Genomic DNA, 24,572 nt, shown 5'->3' with positions numbered 1-24,572 from the left:
AGAATCCGATGATCGAAACTCGTTTCAAGCTCGCATGGAACGTTCGTGTGACGAGGACGTGGAAGATGCTCTATGCAGCCGATGGCGTACGGTCGACGTACGAACGCGTTTATGGAAAACTCAGTTTCAAATCCCATCTGAAAAATGAAACGAACCTTTCAAGCAAACTTGGGAGTTTTTTTGCGATGACGCAGTTGGCAGCGTATGAACACGGTTCGCGGTAAGTCAAACCCTACCCCTGCTGGGTAGGCTGTGCTGGCACTAACTGCGTGTAAATACTTTGCGGTGATTTTTTTTTGTCAAACCCTGCCCCGCTGCGTAGGCTGTGCTGACACTCTAACCCTGTGTAGATACTTCGAGATGAGTTTTGTTAAACCCTGCCCCGCTGGGTAGGCTGTACTGACCCTGACTGGCCATTTGTAGATACTTCGCGATGAGTCTTTTGTCAAACCCTGCCCCTCGGGTAGGCTGTGCTGACCCTGACCGGCCGTGTGTAGATACTCTCCGATGAGTCGCACGTCCTTTGTCAAACCCTGTCCCGCTGGGTAGGCTGTGCTGACACTGACTGGCCGTGCGTAGATACTACCCGATGGGTCGCACGTCCTTTGTCAAACCTTGCCCCACTGGGTAGGCTGTGGTAACACCGGCCGTGTGTAGATACTACGCGATGAGGCGTGGATCGCCCGTCTCACCGCCTCGCGCTCAGTACTCAGATGCTGATACACAAGCCGCGTGGAGGTCCCCAGCCATTCTCGTCACGCGCCCCCACTTTCTCCGGCGCCCGCTTTCTCCGCTGGTACGCCTGGGCCCGGGGGCGCCCGGTCGCCGCCAGCGCCAGATCTCCCTGTTGATGGGACGGCGCCCCGACGAACCGCGCGCGCTGATCGCCGGGGGTATGCGCGGCAACGACTGTATGGAGCCGTGGCGCGGTGGCCGCCGGTGGCTACCCTGCACCGGTTACCGACCGTGGGGAGCCGTGGCGCGGGGTGGCGCGGTGGCCGCCGGTGGCTACCCTGCACCGGTAACCGCCTGTATGGAGCCGTGGCGCGGGGCGGCGTGGTGGCCGCCGGTGGCTTCCCTGCACCGGTAACCGCCTGTATGGAGCCGTGGCGCGGGGTGGCGTGGTGGCCGCCGGTGGCTTCCCTGCACCGGTAACCGCCTGTATGGAGCCGTGGCGCGGGGTGGCGTGGTGGCCGCCGGTGGCTACCCTGCACCGGTAACCGGCTTGGCATGCGCTAAGTGCTGTCTCACTGTTCAAATCGGTGGGTTCTCTGCGAGTCGCGCGCTCCTCTGTTCGCCAGACCGGCGGGCGCGGCCGGTGATATGGCCAGGAAAGGTCTGGCCAAACGCTCACAGGTCCAACGAGCGCCGCACAGCGATAGGCGAGTGTCGCGAACGGCAACAGGCTTTTAGACGCTGAGATCATTCGTTCGAGGTGTGTTTTGCAGAGTTGTAATACTTGGTCGGATATGTGTTTTGCGGATGTACGTTTTGCGTCGCCTTGGCGCCGTTCATACTGTGTGAGCTGCCGACCACGCTGGTGGCAGTTCAGCCCTACGTTTCACCTCACTCTGCCGGCGCGGTCGGAGGCCGGCCGGGCGGCGTCGCCACACGCGGTCACCTGTGTCGATGGCTGTATTGTCGAGTCGTGAACGATCGCCGCGCGGAGGGGCGACCGCCAGACGGCGCGGAGCCACCTGTGATCCACAACACCGGCCGGCAGCGGCCGCGGCCAAACAGAGCCCGGCGAAGGTCACAGTCGCGCCACTCGCTCGGCACCGCGCTCCGTCACAATCCCGCTGGAAATCGCAGCCGCATTCAAACCCATTCGGTCACAGTCGCGCGGGGACTGGGGGCTCTAGCGCCCGGGGCTGCCCGGCAGGTCAGCTGTCTGCAGTTAACAACAATAACAACGGTTTGAGCAGCCGCGCGGCGGACAAACATGACACCTGAGCGGGAGGGAATCAATGCTTTCATAAGACATCCGCATCCATTCTTGGAGTGTAGCCCAGCAAGGTCATAGCATCTGCCAGCCATGTGCGCCTGTGCGCTCGCGTAGTAACAACGGTTAGTGGAACATTCCTGATGGGTCGCACTTGCCTTGCCTTTGCAGCCGAGTCGAGCTTCGACGTTCGCTCATAACGGCCCCTGTTGTTTCTCACCCCTGGCTGGCACTGGTCACTGCGATTCTAGCGTCCGTCCCCACACTACGAGCGCACACATCACTCCTCCGCCTTCTCCTTCTCCTCCTCCGTCTCCTTATAGAACTTTGGCCTGAGCCGGGCGCCGAACGGGACAGGCCGCCGCTTCCTGTTACGGACCTGGTCCAGTCGAGACCTGGGCTTGGCCGTGGTACTGGCGCCCGCGGCCTCCTCGGTGGCGGCGGCGGCGGCCGACGCGACGGTGGCGCCCTCCGCCTCCGGCTCGGCCGCCTCCGTCGAGCTCTTCTGTCGGTTGTAGAACGAGCTGATGTAGGGCCGTCGCGTCGGCAAGTTGAAGAATGGTCGGCGGGAGGGCCGGGCGGTTGTGGTCGTGGTGGGAGCTGGTGCGGCGGTGGTGGGCGTCTCAGTCGGGGCAACCTCCTCCTCCACCTCCTCGACTGGCGCCTGCTCCTCCTCCTGCGTTGGCGCCTGCGCCTCCTCCTCCTCCTCCTCAGGCTGTTCCGCGGGGGCTTCCTCCTCCTGATCTGGGTAGTACACGAAGAAGACATCGCTGTTGCCCTTCTCGTCCACCACCTGGATCTCCTCATTGACGGCCAGCGGGTCTTCCACCACCTCCACGATCTCCACGATGTTGACATCATCGGGGCCGGCCAGCTCGTTCGGCTTGATCACCTCTTCACGGTACTCGGAGGCCTGCGGGTACTGCGTGTCGAAGCCCTGCTGCGGCAGCAGACTGCCGGGGTTCGGGCCGCTGTAACCCTGCGGCGCCGTCGGCGGCGAGTTCAGGTTGTACTGACCGGTGACGATGTCGGTCGGGCTCGGTGGGCCGTAGTCCTGCGGCGCCTGCGTCGGCTGCTCGCCGCCGTACGCGAACGAGCTCTGGATGTTGACGAACACGTCGCCGCCGCCGCCGTAGTCCTGGCCGCCCTGCTGCTGCTGCGCCTGCAACGACTCCAGCGTGATGATGGAGTCGGACGCGGGAGCCGAGTAGCCCTCCTGCGCTGCCGCCGGCGCCGCGTAGCCCTGCTCGGCGGCCGGCGCCACGTAGCCCTGCTGCGCTCCGCCGTTCGCCACGATGCTGTTGGGTCGCGGCGATCCGTATCCCTGTACCGGCGCCTCGGCCTGCACAGGCGCCGGCTGACCGTAGTCCTGCGCCGGTGCCGGCTGGCCGTAGTCTTGCGCCGGCGCCGTTGCCGCCGACTGGGAGCTGTACTGGCCCAGGATCGAGTCGGGCTTGGGCGCTCCGTACGCTGCTGGGTCGAGCGCGGCTACGTTTGAGACCGGTGAGGACTGAGGCGCCACCTGCGCCGTCGGGTAGTACTGGGCCGCGCTGTAGTCGATCACAGAGGCCTGCTTAGGTGAGCCGTACCCGCCAACGGTGGCGCCGCCGCCGGCCGCGCCGTACCCGCTCTGGGCCTGAGCCGGAGCTCCATAGTCCTGCTGGGCCTGGGCTGGAGCGCCGTAACCCTGCTGGGCCTGGGCTGGAGCGCCGTAACCCTGCTGGGCCTGAGCCGGGGCTCCGTATTCCTGCTGGGCCTGAGCCGGAGCTCCGTATTCCTGTTGAGCTTGAGCTGGAGCTCCGTATTCTTGCTGAGCCTGTGCTGGGGCTCCATACCCCTGCTGTGCCTGAGCTGGAGCTCCGTATTCCTGCTGAGCCTGAGCTGGTGCCCCGTATCCCTGCTGAGCCTGAGCTGGCGCTCCGTATTCCTGCTGAGCCTGAGCTGGAGCTCCATATTCCTGCTGGGCCTGAGCCGGAGCTCCGTATTCCTGCTGAGCCTGAGCCGGAGCTCCGTATTCCTGCTGGGCCTGAGCCGGGGCTCCATATTCCTGCTGGGCCTGAGCCGGAGCTCCGTATTCCTGCTGAGCCTGAGCTGGAGCTCCATATTCCTGCTGGGCCTGGGCTGGAGCTCCGTATTCCTGCTGGGCCGGAGCCGGGGCTACGTAACCCTGCTGGGCCTGAGTGGGGGCTCCATATTCCTGCTGGGCCTGAGCCGGGGCTCCATATTCCTGCTGGGCCTGAGCCGGAGCTCCGTATTCCTGCTGAGCCTGAGCCGGAGCTCCGTATTCCTGCTGGGCCGGAGCCGGGGCTCCGTAACCCTGCTGAGCCTGAGCCGGGGCTCCATATTCCTGCTGAGCCTGAGCTGGGGCTCCGTAGCCTTGTTCAACATCTGGAGCCCCGTATCCCGCTTCGGGTTGGGCGGGAGCACCATATCCCTCCTCCACGACAGGGGCACCGTACTCCTCCTGGGGCTGGGCGGGAGCTCCGTACCCTTCCTCCACGGCTGGTGCTCCGTAGCTCTCCTCGACGGCCGGCGCTCCGTAGCTCTCCTCGACGGCCGGCGCTCCGTAGCTCTCCTCGACGGCCGGCGCTCCGTAGCTCTCCTCGACGACTGGCGCTCCGTAGCTCTCTTCGACGGCTGGGGCACTGTAGCTGCCGCTGACCTGCACGGGAGCAGCATACGACTGCACTGGGCCTCCGGAAATCGCGTCCTTGGGCGGCCCGTAGCCACCGCTGGTCACCGGTGCCGCATAACTGGCCGCCGGCTGGGAGGTGTGGCCCTTGGAGCCTCCTCCGTGCCCGCCGCCGCCACCTCCGTGGCCCTTGGAGCCTCCGCCGTGTCCGCCGCCGCCGCCTCCGTGGCCCTTGGAGCCTCCTCCGTGTCCGCCGCCGCCGCCTCCGTGGCCCTTGGAGCCTCCGCCGTGTCCGCCGCCGCCGCCGCCGTGGCCCTTGGAGCCTCCTCCGTGTCCCTTGGAGCCGCCGCCGCCGCCGCCGACAATGGTCACGGCTCCGTTACCGCCATAGGTGGCCGGCTTCGGCGGACCGTAGCCCTTGCCCGAGGGCGTAGGCGCCTTGGGCACCCACATGGCGTTGTACATGGGCCGCCCCATCCAGATGAACTTGGGCAGGTGCGGCTGGGCGCGGCACATAGCCGGGAACCTGAAACAGAGGCCGCTCAATCACGGGCCGGCGCGTGACAATGTGCGGACAGGTTGACAGTTGACAGCTGGACAGCTGACAGCGGACAGTTGATAGTTGACAGTTGACAGTGGTCAGTTGACAGTGGACAGTTGACAGTTGGCAGTGGGCAGTTGACAATTGACAGTGGACAGTTGACAGTGGACAGTTGACAGTTGACAGTGGACAGTTGACAGTGGACAGTTGACAGTGGACAGTTGACAGTTGACATGACGGATGTGTTCATGTCAGCAGCCGAGTGTGTAACCTGACTCCGGCATGGTTCTGAAGCCGCTCACGTTTCTGGAAAGGCGGATGCAGCCCAGAGAAAACTATCGAGTGCGGACCACTGGCATGCTATTCGGATCTGTATCAGCGGAACACCTTTCGAGTATTAACTACCCACGTAGTCACTGGTCCAGGCCAGGCCCGGCGGAGCTCAGCCCCAAGTGCTTGCGACTCACGTGGTAGCCAGGTCAGGCCCGGCGGAGCTCAGCTCAGAGTGCTTGCGACTCACGTGGTAGCGAAGTCAGGCCCACAGGAACTCAGCTCCGAGTGCCCGCGACTCACGTGGTATCCAGGCCCGGCCCATAGGAACTCAGTTCCGAGTGCCCGCGACTCACGTGGTATCCAGGCCCGGCCCATAGGAACTCAGTTCCGAGTGCCCGCGACTCACGTGGTATCCAGGCCCGGCCCAGCGGAACTCCTCCGAATGCCCGGCCGGCTCGATCTTGTACTCGGCTCCACCTCCGCCTCCGCCGTAGCTGGAGGGTCCCTTGGCAGCTGGGTAGCTGGCCAAGGCCAGCGGAAGCAGCAGCGCAGCGGCCGTCCAAGCCCGCATCGTTTCCTGCTGAGAGGGTGTCGGGGTTAGGTGTGGCACGTCAGAGTGGCAGGGCCAGGTGTGATACGACAGACAGAGGGGTAGGGGCAGGTGTGATGTGATAGACGAAGGGCGGGGGCAGGTGTGGCGCGGCGGGCAGAGGAGTAGGGTCAGGTGTGGCACGTCAGACAGAGGGGCAGGGGAAGGTGTGGCACAGCACAGACAGAGGGGCAGGGGCAGGTGTGGCACGGCAGACAGAGGGGCAGGAAAAGGTGTGGCACCGCACGGACAGAGGGGCTGGTGCAGGTGTGATGCGACAGACAGAGGGGTAGGGGCAGGTGTGATGTGATAGACGAAGGGCAGGGGCAGGTGTGGTGCGGCGGGCAGAGGAGCAGGGTCAGGTGTGGCACGTCAGACAGAGGGGCAGGGGAAGGTGTGGCACTGCACAGACAGAGGGGCAGGGGCAGGTGTGGCACGGCAGACGGAAGGCACGGCAAAAGCGTCGACGGGGATGAGTTTGGTCGCTAATGCTCATTATGCCTTATGGTTGGATGCACGTGGTGGTTGAGATGTTTGCTGAAGTGCTCCTCGCACTTCAGCAACTCACGAATGAGCACCCCGCTCCACCAGTGAACACACACGTGCCCATTGGCGGAGCGGGGCGGAACAGTTCCTGAGACATTGACACGGACATCGCAAGTGGACGTTGGGGGTCACACCAATGCTGTCACCTTATGATGCTTCGCGAGTGGAACAAATGCGCAAATTCTGAAAAACCAAACTGTCCATCTACTGGTTTCTAAAAAAGGTATAAAACATGAAACATTGACGCCTGTTTTGTACTCCGGCCCGCCGCGCCGGTGCCGGCGGCGACTGTCCGGCTCAGCGCCTGGCTGCAGACCCTCAGCGCGCCGGACGCCGGGGGAGGTCGGCGTTACACGCTCTCGCCGTCGCGCCGCCAGATCCTCCGCCACGCGCGAGCTCACAGCCGCCGCCGTTTCGCGGCGCTCGAAATGTGGGTCTGGCGCGGCGGCGGCGCGCGCCAGCTCCGCCGACCCACAGCCGGTGGCACGCGGGCCGGATTCACTGGGAACGGGCGCCGGTTTCTCGTGGGCACGGCTGGTCCACTTCTGACCGACTAATCACATGCAGAACGGGCGCCCGACCGCTGACGAGACTCCGCCGTCGCCCAGGAGCTAGCGCGATGCCTGAGCCGTGCTTTCCGTGTTTTCTCGACTCTAGATGGTAATTGTTGTCTACGCCTCGGTCAGTTGCATGTCTCTCGCCTGGGAGTTCTCTTTCCTGGACAGCTTTACGAGGCCATTGAAGACTTTTATGGGTGAGAAAGCCTGCGTGTTGGCCCGGCTGAGGCGACATCAGCTGATTGATACTGAGCTTCTTTAGCCGTGACGGCCGACTGTGAGCCAGCATACAGGGGTTACAGTTTGCCCATTCCAGTCCAGTATAACGTACACTGGACGTCCGTTCCAGTAATTCCGCAGCTGTTAGGATTCTCGACGCAATGTGTTTCACGGGAAGACTTCCCCTTTCGCTGACTCAAGATAAAAGCGTAAAATTTTAGAAATCGCGCCGTGAAATTCAGTTGCGGTTTTATTTTCCGGTAGTTCGTCCACCTGTCGCCTGGATTACGTGTGTCTGGTGTTTCCCTGCCGTCATATGGTGACTGACGCCAGTTGCGAGGACCATGAGCTTGACCAGACCACACTTCGCCGCCGCGCCCACAGGTCTGGCGCGAGGGGCGGAGCCGCGTTCGCATCCGACGGCTTTCAGCCCCCATATCGCTCATTACGCCCCGCTGAGGTGCCTCTGAGCACGCGACCGCCGACGGTTACGCATGGGCCGCCTGGGCTGCGCCGGCGACGGAGGATGGTCGCTTAGCGGCGATCCTCTGGAAACTTGGCGCCCCGCCAAATTGTTCAAAAATAAGATTGCGATTGAAGAACAACACTGTCATGCCACTGAAAGGCCGTAAAACTCCAATTGAGAAATCGTGTTTCGCTGCGGTCGCCTCGAACGATCAGCTCTCACGATTTGTCCGTGAGGACCGTCAAGACGTGATGCCCGGCCGGATTTCATCTCGGACATCTCGGACATCTCGGACCACATCTCGCCGCTTGGACCCGATCGCAGCACGGCAGCTGGCGCGCGGGGTCCAGTTCGCACCTCTCGCGCGCGCCATCTGGCCCCGGTCGGAGCGCGGGGCTGCGCCGGCAGCCCACAAACCCGCCAGAGCGTGCAGCGGCCGCCGGCGCCGTCATCAAGGTCGGTCGGCGAAACCGCGCCGCGTTCGCCACCGTCACGCGTCACATTTGACGCGCGCCTGTAGCTGCCGCACGCTCAGCGGCGTGTCCGGCGCGGCCCACTGCGGCGGAGACACCGGCGGCGGAGACACTGGCGCGGGCTGGTGAGGGCGACGGGGAAGGAGCGACGTTGTGATGGGTCCATCAAGGGTAGGGGGTGTCCCTGAGCAGAATGGGTACGGAGAGTGACTTCTTGGAGACACATCACCCTGCTTTTGCAAGGGGGAGGCGGGAAATTATACTGGTACCAGTAAATTTCCTAGGTGAAGGCAGTTGACCCTTTTGCCGATCATGGCTACGCTGTTGTCTCTATGGTAGCAATCTCAGCATGGCAGGCAAAGATGGACAATGTCAACGAAGCATAAGAAGCTAGCGGCGACATCAACGGAACGTCGGTAGCTAGCACCACGGCTTGCTAAACGCCGTTATTTACAAGGCCAGGCGTACCATGACATCTACACATAGATCTATGCATGAGCCTGATATCTACACCACACTTAGTCCACAATGAAGTGGGCAGCTGTTATTAGGTTTACCGGCTCGGTGAGGGTTCGTAGACTGCCTCGGACCGACAGGCTAACGGTGCTGCACAATTGGCACGTGAACAGGCCACTCCAGCCTATGTTTAGACACCGACCACAGACGGCCAACAAAGCGCACGTTTGCTTCAGTAACGGCCTGTTCACCCACTGCTCCATCATGGACAGCGGCCTCAGGGCAGGAGCAGCCCGTCCGTCGACCTCGGAACACTGCCGCCTGAACCGATCCCATCGAGTTAACTCCCGCCGATCCGTCACCCAGCAGACGGGCGCTCTGTCGGATACAGTGGCGTGGCAGCCAGCAGACGGGCGCTCTGTCGGATACAGAGGTATCGCAGGCCACAGACAGGCGCTCTGTCGGATACAGAGGTGTGGCAGTCCACAGACGGGCAGGCGCTCTATCAGACACAGCGGCGTCGCAGCCGGCAGACGCCTGTCTGTGGGCTATCGGATACAGACGAGCTCTGTCAGAAACAGAGTCATTGTCTCCCCGCAGACAGGCGTTCCGCCAGGCACAGATGCGCTCTTCCAGACACGGAGGCGTCGTTTCCTCTCATACAGGCGTTCCGAGAGGCACGGACGAGTCGTGACCCCGGGGTCAGGCCTGCTGACCCCGGCCGGGACCGGGTCACCGGATCTGGCCGACTTCCGGCCGGGGCTGATGGCCGCCCGGTGGCCTCTTCCGGCCCTGGCCCGCCCTGCTCGGCCTGACCTCTATTGGCTGACCGAGGGAGGGGGGGGGGAGGGGCAGCAGGCGGTCGGCACGCGGCAGGAGGCGCGCCGCAGGTGGAGCCGACACGCTCAGATACTCTCCCCGGCTTCCGATGCGGTATGGTATGAAGCTCGTAGGAGAGACGGACAGGAAACCCAGGAGCATGTCATCTGATCAAAATGGGACCCGTATATGAAACAAGTAGGGGCCGCCCCAAGGAGGCAATCCGACTGCGTGTAACGAGCGGAGGGATCAGCTGGGAGCGAGCCCACCGGACACAGCCGTCCAGGCGATCACGATCACAGTCAAACACTACGAAGTCGAGTTAGTTAGTTGTACATACTGTTTTCCCACAAAGGAGGGACTACATTCTTCAGATGCTGCTGGATGTGATGATTAAAGCCATACACTGGATTTCAAGCGTCACCAGTAGCTAAGCAAGGGCGAGTGACTTATGTGTGGTCGTGTCATTTCTTCTTGTCAGCTCTGTCACTAAGTGTGTGCACCTAGGTGCCACCAACAGCTGAACATACGGACAGCTGATTGCTTCCTTTACAGAGCGGTTGGGGTGGCGGGTGGTGGTGGGGGGCGGGCACCATTCCACACATCTCACTCTGTCACAGTGTGTTACGCTGCTGGGTTTTCCACGTGACGCCCGGCGTAGTACCGCTCAGCTCGTCGCGTGCCGGCCGGCACAGCTGATTGCTACCCGACTGGTCACACGCCAGCGCCGCTGTCTGCCCGCTGGCGCCCGCTATTGTACGCGGCCGAGCGCTGAGGCAGCGGCGGCTCTGATTGGCCCGCCACGGCCGACGGGTTGCCGGCAGCGACAGCTCTGATTGGTCTCGCCACGGACGACGGGCTTACGGCAGCGACGACGAAAGAGAAATGATGCCGTGGCGACAGCTGGGCGCTGCGCCATGACCACCGCCCATCGGTCGGGTGCGGGTCACGGGTGGGAGCAAGGATGCATCCAGGGACTGATTTGAGGGGGAGGATGTTTGTCAGTGACGCGACAATTTTGTATAGTTGTTGATAGTGTCAGTCGCACAACACACAGTGTGCTGGCAGTCATCGCTCGTCTAAGAGACTAGAGTGACATCCGTTTCCGGGGTGCAGTTTTACATGCAGTTGAGATCATAATTCCTGAATGGTGAGGATCACTGAGGCCCTGAATAGTCTGATGTTAAGCATCAAGGGGTCAGGTCCGAACCAAGCTCACTTAGCATTTGGGAGCATAGATGCGGTTGAAAAAGGCAATATTTCATGCTGGATGTGCGCTGCTCATATAACTCACTAGTTACTCAGATGTTAGCTTGGCATGCACAGGTAGCACCGGCGTGCTGAAGGAGTTCCATAGAGCACGAAGCGAATTGCAAAATTCGCATTTGTCCTCCCGCTGCTCCTGACTGCGCTTCTCTATCGCACATGGCCTGCCCTGCCGGCGTTCCTGACTACGGCTCTGACCTGGTGTATGGGTGTGGGTGGCCTGCCCTGCCAGTGTGCCTGACTACGCCTCTGACCTGGTGTGTGGGTGTGGGTGGCCTGCCCTGTTGGCGTGCCTGACTACGGCTCTGACCTGGTGTGTGGGTGTGGGTGACCTGCCCTGCCGGCGTGCCTAGTTACGCCTCTGCCCTGGTGCGTGGGTGTGTGGGTGAGCGGCGGCGCTGGGCGACGGAGCGTCGCATGAGAGGGCATGGCAAGGCCGCTCCCAGCGTCACGCCCACCCGAGCCCGTGCCGGAAGAGAAATCGAGAAGGGGGACAGCTGCCAGGCCGGAAACGATACCATGTCAGAAGTTACTGGGATTGCATCAGGACGCTGCTGAGACGCTAGGGCAAGGACGCTAGGGAAGACGACATGGGCAAAATACAGTGACTGTAGCGGGACAGCACCACCAGCAATAGAGGGAAAGTATCGGAACAGTAGCGGGCAGGGAAAACGATATGGGTAAAATATTGTAACGGTAGCAGGACAGCACCACCAGCAATATAGGGAAAATATCGTAACAGTTACGAGACACTGTCCTGGTGTCATTGGAGCAGTGTCATGCTGGTGTCGGAGGCTGCAGCGATGATGTGTCGGACCTGATCTGTCGTCGCGTCACCGAGACAGTGTCATGCTGGTGTCGGAGGCTGCAGCAGGGATGTGCCGGACCTGTTCTGCGGCAACCGTGTCGAGACCGCGTCTGGGCAGACCCAGGATGCGTCGGGACTACAGCACGGCCAAACGACGACAGGAACACGTCAGTTAAGGTGGCATCCACACAGGAACTGTGACTGAACTGCATCAGGGTTATACTGGTGACTGGCGGAATGTCTCGCGAGACTGCTGACCTGGACTGAGACTGTCGCACCGAGACAGTCAAATTTTGCTGACGGCATGTCAGGACAGTGTCGGGATGTTACCCAGGTGGTGCTGGCTCCTAACAACAGCATCATGCATAGTTTGCTTAAGCAGGTTTTCTCCAAAATTCCTCGCGAAGCGGAGCTCGTTACCCGCACCCTGAGCTTACAACGAAGGTAAGCAGTGCCATCCAGGTCAGCGGGCGGCTTTGCCACCAGTTCTTTGGCCAAGCTATTCGTCCGCTTACCACTCAGCACTTGCGTGTGTGGACCAAGCCGTTTAATATCGTCACCTCATATCAGAATCCAGTCCTAGCGGGCAAGCCCTCGCTGTTCGATCTGATGACCGGTCGCGGGGCGGCGAGGGCAGGATCGCTTAAAGACAACACCGATATTGTGCCAATGCTCACTGCCGGTGGATAATTCGTGACATCGAACCGTGTCGAGACAGTGCACTGCGATAGCATCCGATGATTCTGTGCACACAGCTCGGCACGAATCTAACTTGACCGCGTTCTGGAATTTAGATCAGGACACGAAAGGGTGCCTATAATGACTATCGTGCATTGGGGAATGTTCCGTAACGGACGTTACACCTTATTGGACATGCTGGAGTGAACAGTGACCACCGAGCAAGAAGGCCAGGCTGGATGCATCCTTCTGTTCCTCGTCGACAATCCGCCGATGCCATTAAGAAAATTGCCATTAGTTCCGACCGGAGGGATACGACCTCAAAGCTGAATGGGTAAAATGCGATTTCCACTGCCAGCAAACGCAGACGGAAATGCGTTTAATTCACCGGGCCGCGCAGCGAAGGCATCCGAGCGACTTCAATTTGTCACATGACCGCAACCAGCCAATCAGCCGAGGCACTCTGCGCTCGGCGCTCGGCCGTGATTGAGCCGGAGCTGATTTACGAGCGGCTAAAGCGGGCATTCCTCGAAGCACTGGAAGCGGCGGCGGTCGGCAGTCGTGAAGTGGACCATCCGGCGGTTACTCACTGTTTTGTTGGCCGCTCGTCAACTTTCCGTGAGGCAGCGGCCGGTTTTATCGCCGTTCCCAGCCAACAATTTCCTGAAAAGACGAAGAATTCGGCTCAGTCTAGCCGGTGGCCATCGCCTAACCTCTTTACACAAGGCTCAGCTTTCCCGCCCAGCGTCTCTGGCCTACTATCTTACATTAACGCCTCACGACTGTACGGATCAGTTTCCAGCGAAAATCAAACATGACATCGCCTCTACGGCAGTCACGGCGGCCCTGTGCCTGTTAGGTCGAGTTTTCCGGGCACTCGCGGCGGCCGCGCGATCTTCTCGACGCCACCGTAGTGTCAAAGGCCTTGCGCGGGGCTCGAGATGAGGCTACGCTGAAAGAGAAAACGGTTGGGATGCTGGACGGGCGACCGGGAGAAAGCGGCGAACTGCGGTCCTGGCCGATCGCATCGGTGCGGTATGCAGCCTGCCCCGTGGACCCGGCGGTCAACAGAGAGGACCACCGGGCAGCAGGGACCACCGGTCAACAGGGACCACCGGTCAACAGGGACCACCGGCCAACAGGGACCACCGGCCAACAGGGACCACAGGTCCACAGAAACTACCGGTCCACAAAGGGGCCACCGGTCAACAGAGGCCAACAGCAAGTAGCCAGCAGACAGCAGGAACTACTAGTTGCCGGGTCTGTCAATACAGAACACCGTCTGCTCACTGATAATCCCGTGAATGGAACGGTCCCCAGGCACATCCCTCGATCAAAGAAGAGCCGTCACATCATTTACCATCGCTGGCTGGCTCGTAATAGAATTGACTGATTGATTTATTGTGCCCTGACAAACGACCGGCACGCTCCACCGTGGCCGGGGGAAGCCTTCTCCGCTGACCAATGTCGGTGCTGCAGAATGGTCGCCATGGCAATGACGTGTAGCATGTCTTATAGTACCCGGCGGGCCCGAATCTTGCTGAAGTTCAGATGGAGACCGGGCTGTGTTTCGCGTGGCAAGAATTGGCTTAAATTTTTTTGCATCCCTGTCATTTTTTAGAAGCTGCAGGATTGGGGCATGCACATTTATATGCAATAGGGAACATAAACGCGTAACCACTGGCCCATTGCTTTCAACGTGTGCTAGACAGCCCGTTAGGCTGTAGGGGCGTTGGAAGACAACTTTAAGTTACAACAATTATATCCTTGTAAAGCATGCAAATGGCCAGAGTAATAAAGAGTTTTATGGTTGGCTTTACGACCGCCATCAAACACCGCATGAGTTTTGAATGGTCCAACGAACTTTTAAGATTTTAAGTCCAGAGGACTGGCTCTCTCTCTCTCTCTCTCTCTCTCTCTCTCTCTCTCTCTCTCTCTCTCTCCCTCTCTTTTCGTAGCAGCGAAATGCTGAAGAGACACCCTTTGGCTAAACTCATGATCGATCAAGAAAGCGATGACCTGGTAACAGGGCTAGATTTCTACTTGTCGTCATTAATATTAAAGCAGGATAAAATTTCAATAATCTGCTCATTATTATTCAGTGGCTTCATTCACACTCGGAGAATTAACGTCAACACTTCGAATATCCCAGCAGAAGTAGCACAAGCACGAATATCGCCACTTCCTGTCATACTAATTGCTGACGAGACGGCTGTTCCGGGTTTCGTGAGCTGCGCGTAGTTGAATGGGGTGTCTGTGTGGAGGCCGGAGTCTAGTTTTTGGAGGGGTTCTGGCCAACCAAAGACCGTGTGACCACATCAGTCAAGCTTTCCGACAGGCGCGATGATGTAGCCTTACGGCCCCGATGAGCAGGACCGAGCACTCCCATCAGATTTCCGACATCAAACGAGCGACGGCAGGCCCGGACAACGCACTCGCTGCCCACGCGCGCTCGCCGCGGTCCTGCCGGTCGAGCCGCTATCGGCTCGTCAATCAGCTGTTGAGGCTGCTGCTCTCACACGCGCTCACAGCGTCTCGACACGGCCGATCCTGGCAGCGCCGATCCCTATCGCCCATGACCTGGTTCGGCCGAGAGCCAACAGCGATCTCACGGCGCGCGGTGAGTGCTCTCCGCGGCCGCGGCAGTAACGGCGAGCAGGCAGCGCGTGTACCGGCAGACTTCCAGACGGGCCATGTGCCAGAGGAAGCCCTGCGTTGAATGTGAAGGCGCTGCGCTTGTGTTGATCAGCCTGGCCAGTACAAACGCAGTGCGCAGGGGGCGTGCGTTTCCAAGCGAAGAGACATTGCGGATGTCACAAGCAATCACGATGTTAAAATCGATGACATCATGGCGCCGAGCGGCAGACTGCAGCCCCACCGAAAACATCCAAAATACTTTCTAATGATTGGTGCTTATCCCGCAGGGTGACCCTGTGAGTGATCCGGCCGTGGCGCGGCTGCGAGGCTCTGTGGCGCGTGCTGGGCACATTTGGCCGCGTGGCCCGATGGCCAGCCGTTTTGGCACGAGCAGAAAGCGTGAGTATCCGCTCCGTCGGCCGCGTCTCCCTGCGCTGCACAGAACGCTAGGGCCTCATCTGCCCCGGGAGACCTCGTGAGGGTCTGCGCTGTACAGACCGTCAGGGTCCGTCTGTCCCGAGAGACCTCGTGCGGGTCTGCGCTGCACAGACCGTCAGGGCCTCATCTGCTCCGGGAGAACTCGTCTGCTCCAGCCAGGGCCTCATCTGCCTCGGGAGACCTCGTGCGGGTCTGCGCTGCACAGACCGTCAGGGCCTCATCTGCCCCGGAAGAACTCGTCCGCTCCAGCCAGGGCCTCATCTGCCCCGGGAGACCTCGTCCGCTCCAGCCAGGCCCACTCTGGTGTGTGGTGTTCACAATCGTGTCAGCGGCGGCAGCCGTTTCGCTGTCAGGAAAGCAAGCGCATCGGTCCGGCTGGGTTCCGGCAGTCATGGTGTCAGTGACTCACACATTGACCCAGTAGTCGGCGCCGTGGGAAACGGTGGCATGCATTGAGCATATGCAGCGGAGATATGTGTGTGAACAAGCTAAAAGAAAGAAGCAGGCGAAAGCCAACTTACTGCCAGCTGGCGAGACCACGAAATGAATGAGAATAAAATTTTGCGTTACCAATGCTTTGCAGCGCTGGTAATCCAGGTCAATCACGACACGTGGCGTGTAATCGTTGGTTTCGTTTTGGTAATCTCACGAGTTAGGAGACCTTAAGCAGAAAGATTCATCAAAAATATTTGGAAGTTGCCAGCTGCTTGATTGCTAACCGGTTGGATAAGTGTAATTGCGAACGTGTCTAGAAAGTCGTCTACGTTATCTACCGCACGTGCACATGTGAGCTACCCAAGCGCGAAAGCTCGGTGGTTTTCAGGGACGTCAGAAATAAATAAACAAAATAAATGCTGCTGAAATATGTTTATCCTCAATGTCAGTGCGTTTAGTTTTTTTGCGAGGCCTTTCGACGGGTAGCCACGGTTCACGAGAGAACATGATGTTTGACAAGCGCAGTGACGTCACGTCATGGCGTGGTGACGTCACGCCACAGCACAGTGACGTCACAACAAAACGTCACAACACATTCGCTCAGTCGCTGAAATGCAGTCAAGGGATACGTTCAAAGTACGAATCCATACAATGTCGTGCGATATCTGAAACCAAGTCCACTAGACTGACTAACACTGATCAGCACCAATCGCCGAGTAATATCACATCAAGGCCCCACAACTGCGTGCGTCTTCCAAATGCACAACGGTTGATTTCATTGTGTCAGCCGGTAAGGCAGCTCTAAACTCCAGTGAGCTGTTAGGCTGCGATCGATTATCGACGGCGCCGAGATAACCAGGACGCCGAAGGCAACCCAGTCGGTGGGAATTCGTCACGATCTGGTTGGATACACATTCCCATGTATCGCATGCTTCCAGTGTAACGAAACGATTTTCTTCTTCTGTCTAGACGTGAAAGGGAACTTAATAGCTGGAAATGTATGATGAGACGTGAAATTATGGGATTTAAGGTCCCCTAACACTAATATAAGCAGGAAGCAGCGTCCTCCAGCTCTGATGTAAGCGTTACCGATGACTGATTTTGAAAGTCCTCGTCCCACCAGGCACGAACTAGCCACAACTCCGGCGGTGTTTAGTGGACGCGCGTCCGCAGCAGCTGGACGCGGCACGCTATTACCAGTGGCGCTGTGGTTACCCCGCTCTACCTGCAGCGGCGCGCTTATCCCTGTCGTTACTCGTGAGAACTGCTTGAGCAAGCTCGTAATTCGAGGCGTGTGTGCATGTAAATCTGCTGGATTGCTTAAACATGATTGCTGAAACACGAGTTGCTGGATTGCTGCAATCAGCCCCAAGTGGCTTAAAGACCTACGCCACGCGCAGCTTGTGCTCGTGATGATCCAAAATTGCTGAGACAGTAGACTCTGTAGGGACCGGGGTGACATTTAGCTGCAAACACATTGCGAAGTTTTGAAATGCGTTGCTTTCTGTCTAAGATAGCGCCAATTTGTTCCATTGATTAAATCACATCTCAGCGCGAGTGAGTGGCTGAGTGGGACCAGCGTTAGTGCACGGGTTCGTGGCAAGTAAAACGGCCGGAAGGACATGGCGGGAGGACATGGCGGGAGGACATGGCGAGGGTCGACGGGCGGCGTCATGGGGTTACGGTGCAAAAACGATGGGACGTGCTGGCTCGTGGACCTTCTTCACGAAGGTTATCAGATCAGACTCATATGTGACAGCGAATAATATCGGAGGATCTAGCTCAGATACAGAGACCCAGGTTAGTTTAGAGACTTTAAACTATGACCTTAGTTTTGGTAATCTGACCCGAAACGTGGGCATCGTATAGCTCACTGTACCATCAATGCATCATGTCCTTTGTAGGCTCAGAAGTCACATGAATGACCAACACAGTTTGACAGCTAAGGGGCTAGGGCTCATTACAGAGCTATTCGAAATAGTGTCTGAGAGAACTGACAAGACATATACTGCCGCTTGTATCGGCAGCTACTGTGTTTAGTTGCCAATCGTTGGGCGGTCAGCACCCGAAACACGTGACTTTACGTCACACGAAATATCACGCCGCTGCATTGGTGGTTAGGCGTTCTAGCTTAGTTATTGACTGAAGTTGAGACGACTAATGGTTGATACCAAGCGACCTGTGAGCTCTCTGCGCTCACCGCAGCTCACAGGTAAGAGCGCCAGCAAGCAGAGCCGGCGTCCTGCAGCGTCCGCTGCCGAGCTGACACGGCGCCGCACCTAGAGAAGAGCGCTGTACGCCACGCCTGGGCGGTGTCGCGTCCCAGAAACAGACATCGTGAGACCCGCGCTGGCAGCTAGCCAAGACGGCCGGGGCGCCACCGGGCGCCGTGGCGGGTACTGACATGACACACATAACCCCATTGATATTATTTGGCGAGATGGCCCAAGCATTTGAAGAATTTCCTAGTGAAGTTAAATTGGTCTGCAGAGCTGGATGTGGTGCGGTCTTTGCAAAAAGCAATACTAGCGATGCCTCCGATCTCAGACAATGCATGCAAAATGTTAGGTTAGACCAATGTAAAAGCAAAATCAAACGCATACTTCAGCACCAAGTCTTGGCAGAAACATTCCATCCTTTCCAGACAAAGATCATGCTAAATTATATCCCATCAAAGGAAATTTGCCGGGACTGATCAATATGAGCCGAAGTGGCTGGCAAAATTCGAGCTGCGTTGATAAAATGTAACTTTTCCAGAGCGACGCTCCAGTTCTCCAGACAAGGCCGCGAGCTTCCTAAAAACTACCGCCGGCCACGCCTTCAACTGCTCCGGTGAAAGCACGTGCCGCTAATAACCTGTGAATCCTATTTACACTGGTGTTTTGCCGATTGATTGGCCGGCAGAGCGGTGCTTTCGCCGCAGCGCGCCGCAGGTAATGGCGTGCCGATTATTCAGACGAGCTCTTCCGCCCCGACCGCGCGCTTTCTAAACGGAGACGGAGGCACTGGGTATGGCCGGCCAACACCTATTGGCCCACATCCAGGCAGCAGTGCGCTGAGCCTGCGGCCTCGGCAGGCGCAGCAGCCCGCCTGCTGAATGCGTCAGCAGGCGGAGCTCAGCCGGCACCAGCCCTGCGGCCTCGGCAGGCGCAGCAGCCCGCCTGCTGAATGCGTCAGCAGGCGGAGCTCAGCCGGCACCAGCCCTATGGTGCGGTTAATCCAGCAGCCTGTTGGCTTTACCAGACAGCGTGCTTTCTGCTGAGTATGTCAGACAGTGTGCTGCCAGCTGAGTATGTCAGACAGTGCACTGCCTGCTGAGTATGTCAGACAGTGCACTGCCTGCTGAGTATGTCAGGCAGTGCGTTACCTGCTGAGTATGTCAGCCGGTGGGCTACGCGCTGAGCACGTCAGATGCCTGCTGAGTATCCCGGGACAGCCTCTCCATTCAGCGAGTTGATTCGTGAGCTGGCTCTCATGAACAGGTACAACCACGAACAAAGCTGACCATGACACCCCGTGATAAAAACTCAGCCACACTCCACTCCGCGATCACACCGAGAACGGTGTTAGGAGCACGACTCGGCGAAATGCCTCGCCTCTTCCATGGCGCACGGCTCTGACCCCTGAGATCGCTTTCGCTTCCGTCAGAAGGCTGCAGCCCGACGTGTGCCAGGAATATTAACAGGGAAATAAAGTACACCTGTGAGGTGCATCCTTGTCCGGAGCGCGGTTTCACCGACCTCGCCACGCGAATGCTGCGCACGCTGCACGCGAGGCTGCATGCGCTGCTGCAGCGTGCGGCGCGGATGGTTTCCATGCGGAGCGTGCAGGCAGCCGCGTCGCTGCATAATCCTGGTCAGACCCGTTTCAAGTCAGCTCGCGGCGTCCTTGGACGGAACGATTATCCCCAGAGCCGGGCCTACTACACGGTAGTAAAACCGTCCTTGAAAATCCTGAATGAAGCTACTGCCAGTCATCGACTCAGGAAAGTGTTACAGACAAGTTCCACCGCCGCATGAGCTATGCGTGCTTCGGGCAGCAATGCTTTTGATATCCGTGGTGTCAAGCACAAAATAGCTGCTGCTCTTGGGAGGATGGGTCTAAATACTACGAAACACTACGCATGCACTGGACAACCTATATAGATAAAGAGCTCAGCACCACTCGTTCATTTTGTTCCATTCCTCTTTTTCGTTCTACATTCTAACTTTGCAGGCTGTACCGATGGTGTGGTGATATGTAGTGATCAAGATCGAGTAATGTAGTCCGAATACGTAAAGATGCCACACATTTGATTCTTTGTCGAATTATGAATTACGTGCCAGGCTATCTAATCAGGCACGGCTGCAACACCTGTGGCCGGATACCACTCAGAGGTATCAAGCACACTCAATATCTCAGGGGCACAGTTGTTACATTTTCGTATATACCACTGTAAACCGGCCAGCATATTTGCCGCTGGCCAGTTTGCAGTCGCTGCTGCGGCTGGTTCGACCCTGTCGCTGACCCGGCTTGATCTTTTCCACTGCACTGCCTTGGACTAGACCATCTGATCTCTAGGTCGGTAGCAGTGCCACCAGCTGATCTGTTACTCTGAGTGCGAGTGACAGAGGTGGCCGGCCCTGTCGGCACCGCGGCGGACTCACCTGACTGTGCGCGTGCGCCTGTGCCCGGGTCCGGCCTCGTCGGCTGGCTCCGACCGTCTCTCGCTGGCTTCCGCACGCGACTGCCTGGCCGGACGACGCGGGGCGGCGCCGGCGCCTCGCTCTCGCCCCGCCACTCTCGGCTCTCTCGGCCGCCGCCGGCCACGTTCCCAGGCGCCGGTGTACTGAGGCATGCCGCGGCCCCGCCGACCGGGCGGCAGGAGACCGCCGGTCAGGAGACGACCCGGCGGCAGGAGACTGCCGACCAGGAGACGGACTGGGCAGGAGGAGACCGCCGGTCAGGGGACGACTGGGCAGCAGGAGACTGCCGACCAGGAGACGACTGGGCAGGAGGAGACCGCCGGTCAGGAGACGACTGGGCAGCAGGAGACCGCCGGCTAGGAGACGACTGGGCAGGAGGAGACCGCCGGTCAGGAGACAGCTGGGCAGCAGGAGACCGCCGGTCAGGAGACGACTGGGCAGCAAGAGATCGACGGTCAGGAGACAGCTGGACAGCAGGAGATCACCGGCCAAGAGACGACCGGCTAGGAAGAGAGACCGGTCAGAAGACAGTTGGTAGGGAGGAGAAGCCGATCAGGAGACGGTCGGTCAGGATGAGACGCCATTTAAAAGACACTCGGTCCGGGGAGACGCCGGTCAGGAGAGCGTCGATCAGGAGAAACCAGTCAGGAGGCGAATAGTTAGGAGAAGCCATCCAGGAGACAGTCGGTCAGGAGAGACCGGTTAGGTTACAACCGGCCAGGATGCGACGCAGGTCAGGAAATGCTCGATTAGGAGGAGACGCCGGTCAGAGAACGGCCGGTCGGGAAGAGTTGACTGCATCAGGAGGGCGCTGCCGGTCAAGATGGTATGAGCAGGTAGGAGGAGGCAGGCGGTCAGAAGTCAGCCAACCAGGGAGAGATGGTCGGGAAGCAGGGGCTGATCAGGAGAAGGCGGCCAGGTGGAGGCCGTCGCACAAGAATCAGGAACACTGTCACGGTCTTCAAGACTCCTGAATGTGACTATTTCTAGCAGAACTTGTTAAACCTCCCTTTAGACAGCCATTACTAGACTGGCTGTTTAATTTAGACTAGACTAATTAATTATAGTCTTCAGTTATTACTGACAACTGCACCGAGGCAACTGAATGTTGGAAAAGCAGCTACCTAAAAGGTCAACGACATGTCATTGATTTTCATGGACAGCACATAAAAAACGGTTCAGGGCTAGGCAATGACGTAGTTCTGGGTCAGTTTCACCGGGTCGGAGGGCATGTTAGTTTTGCGGGAAGCCCGAAGTTTTTTTTGTTTGAAGTTTGAAGTTTTTTTGTACCATCCCGGTTGTGAAACTCTCGACGTCTCACACTTGGACAATAGTGAAAAAGATTGAGATTGATGACACCATGGGTGCCTGCAGAACGCTATAAAAAGGCCAACTAGCTGGGTCAGGGAGAAGCATATGATGCCGAATGAGAAAGCCTTTGACACCGAACTAGGAAACCCATGGCAAATCAATTTCCCTTTGAATCGGAACAAAACCAGCGCTGATTCGTCATGTTTTTTAACAATATGCATGTCACAACACTAGACATGTCGAGCGCTTCAAAACACAACATGAGCCAACTGCCGAAAGGGAAAGGGCTTCCCTTTAACAACCATGTTTGTGATGCTAGTAAAAGCACTGCATGGTATGGACCAGACATTGTGAGTGAGGGCGCTGCTCCGCAGTCAGGGGTGTAGGCTAAACCTTTTCCCAAAATGCACCATATAGAGGTTTTCTCCGCGAGCTTGGTTCACGTTGCTCTTAAAGTTGGTGGGGGGGGGGGGAGGGGGGCGGGCTGAATAAGATTACTGAAGTACCCTCAGAGGGATTTTTTTGCACTGAAAGATACTGAAGCAAGCATCAGATGTGATAACATAAGCTCGCTTATAACTATTCCTTTACTTTTAGGTGGACAAGGACTGCTCTAGACTACACAACTTCCGTTTAGTAAACATGCCCCCAATACGTCATTGGGTGATTAACTCATTGTATATTGCACAACATTGATTGAGAGCCAATTGAAGGCCGCAATATTTGGAAATCGTGTTCACGAACGCTAGGTATGAACGACTTCAACGTTGTATTTTTGGCCTTGATCGCTGCATAACCAAAGGAATGGCAGGATTTGAATGATGTTATTATGGCTTCATGGATGCCTGAATGACCTTGAAATAGTCTCCCCGAAATAACCCGCAGATCTTCACGGGCGTGTAGCTCAGCAACTAGAAAGGCTTAGGTCTCAAGGACAGGGTAGTAAATTACACTGAATAATCTACGCGATGTTTTTTTATTACCTCAAACCCTCATGCACATGTGGAATACTCCCCTTAACTCAATAACGTACTGCATTCCTGTCGTAAGTTATTACTTATTTCATTATATCAACTTACATATAAATATATATATATATATATATATATATATATATATAATGAAATCAGTATATATATATATATATATATATATATATATATATATACTGATTTCATTGTTTCAAATGTCACGCCGGTTCGTATATTCTTTCTCAGCTCGATTCACGGTGTATCGAGAAATAGTGAAACAGAAGCTCTGTGGGTTTAGGCAGTGCTTATGTCACACGAGAACGCACGGAACTTTCCATTTACGCTTGGCACCGATAGCAGACGGCATCCTTGATTTGGGCCTTCAACCTCAGCTGATGTCTTACACGCTGCAAACTCTCGCGTCACAGTCCACTCCATTAAATGGCACGGACGTTATCTGGATGAATGAGCATTCCAAGGAAGTCATGTAATTTTGTAAATGCATTTAAGATGATGAATGTAGATAAATCCTGTTGTGGGCTGTAACCTAAACCGTGCACTGCGCAGCCCCCAGCGGTTATGATAGTCTGTTTGGAAATCGTGGAAGCTCCACAAATTCCTCGAAACAAGCGAAAGAAGCAATCAAATTTAGCAGATTGAGATTTCAACTCGTCCATATAACCACATTTTCCCTCTGGCTTTGTTGTCTGAACCACCCCGTCTGATAATGATATGATCAGGTGCACAGGACATTGTAGTCATGACCGCCACCACGCACCTTTTTGTTTAGGAGACGGCGCCATCATTGAAGGGGATGTTCATGGGTGGCAGACAAAACTGTATTATTCTCGAAGTGAAGTCATAGTCGAGCCTGGGTGTAAGCCAGGGTCGGATTTTAGTTAACCGTGTTAGTCGAAATTGTCGCTAAGTCGGCTAAAAATATTTCAGTGACAATAACTATTACCATTCGACCGATGTGAGTATGAGGAGTAAAAAGAATGCTAGGTGTTTTGCTGCCGTGTTACTTAATCATCAAAATGTGCTTCAGAAAAGTCCTAGTTTCTTTGGTTGGAGTCAAAGCTCAATCAAAGTTGGATTGGGCTTTCTCGGCGTCGGATTGGGTCTACCCAAGTATGCTTCATAATTTGTTGTTTATCCAAAATCGAAATTCATTCTGCAGCGATGGATTAAGCGCGTCTTGCAATGCCATCTGCATTAATAAGATCATTCTGTTAACTGCAGCGATGTCTGATTATAATTATTTATTAATTATGCCTCATATACGACATGATCAAATACATTAACGGCGCTCGCAAGTCTTACTAAAACGAAAATGCATTTTTTACGCTGGTAGAGCGAGAAGAGACGTCAGCCACAATATACCATTCGACAAATGCATCGACTTGAGTCGATTTCCATGTAACACTTCGGCTACTTAGATGGCGCCGACGATGAGCACCCGCTACAAGACGGAAATAATGCTCGGTCTTAGACTAGACTTTTCTAGCGTATTCGGTTCGCAGTGCTAGTTTCGTATGGCAGTTTGGTGAGCGTCCTATTTTGCTCTGATTAATGTCCCCGTCCCCAACAAATGACTAGTCAACCTGAATGAATCGCCTTGACGTCGTCGGCTCCGAGAGCTATCAAGCTGCACTGTCGCCGTCTCCGAGAGGTACCAAGCTGCCCTGTCGTCGACTCCGAGAGGTACCGAGCCGTCTTGTCGCCGGCTCCGAGGGATACCAAGCCGCCCTGACGTCGGTTCCGAGAGGTACCAAGCTGCCCTGTCGTCGGCTCCGAGAGGTACCAAGCTGTCTTGTCGCCGGCTCCGAG

The 24,572-nt window shown here is 57.2% G+C and overlaps 1 protein-coding gene across 1 annotated transcript in view; it reads right to left on the bottom strand.

Moving 5' to 3' along the window:
- Positions 1-1,620: 1,620 nt before the first annotated feature.
- Positions 1,621-24,572, bottom strand: part of LOC119104397 (collagen alpha-1(I) chain) — a 41,113-nt gene continuing 18,161 nt past the window's right edge. Inside the window, exons 6-10 of the mRNA XM_037228094.1 lie at positions 20,422-20,603; positions 12,856-12,928; positions 5,795-5,965; positions 4,209-5,100; positions 1,621-4,028 (exon numbers count right to left, since the gene is read on the bottom strand). Of these exons, the coding sequence (XP_037083989.1) occupies positions 2,223-4,028; positions 4,209-5,100; positions 5,795-5,965; positions 12,856-12,928; positions 20,422-20,603 (3,124 nt within the window). The 3' untranslated portion in view covers positions 1,621-2,222. The remainder of the gene's footprint in view (positions 4,029-4,208; positions 5,101-5,794; positions 5,966-12,855; positions 12,929-20,421; positions 20,604-24,572) is intronic.

This window comes from Pollicipes pollicipes, unplaced genomic scaffold (genome assembly GCF_011947565.3).
Source record: "Pollicipes pollicipes isolate AB1234 unplaced genomic scaffold, Ppol_2.1 Scaffold_6052;HRSCAF=7182_pilon_pilon_pilon, whole genome shotgun sequence".
Classification (NCBI taxonomy): Eukaryota; Metazoa; Arthropoda; class Thecostraca; order Pollicipedomorpha; family Pollicipedidae; genus Pollicipes; species Pollicipes pollicipes.
This window is presented reverse-complemented; position numbering and strand designations above follow the sequence as displayed.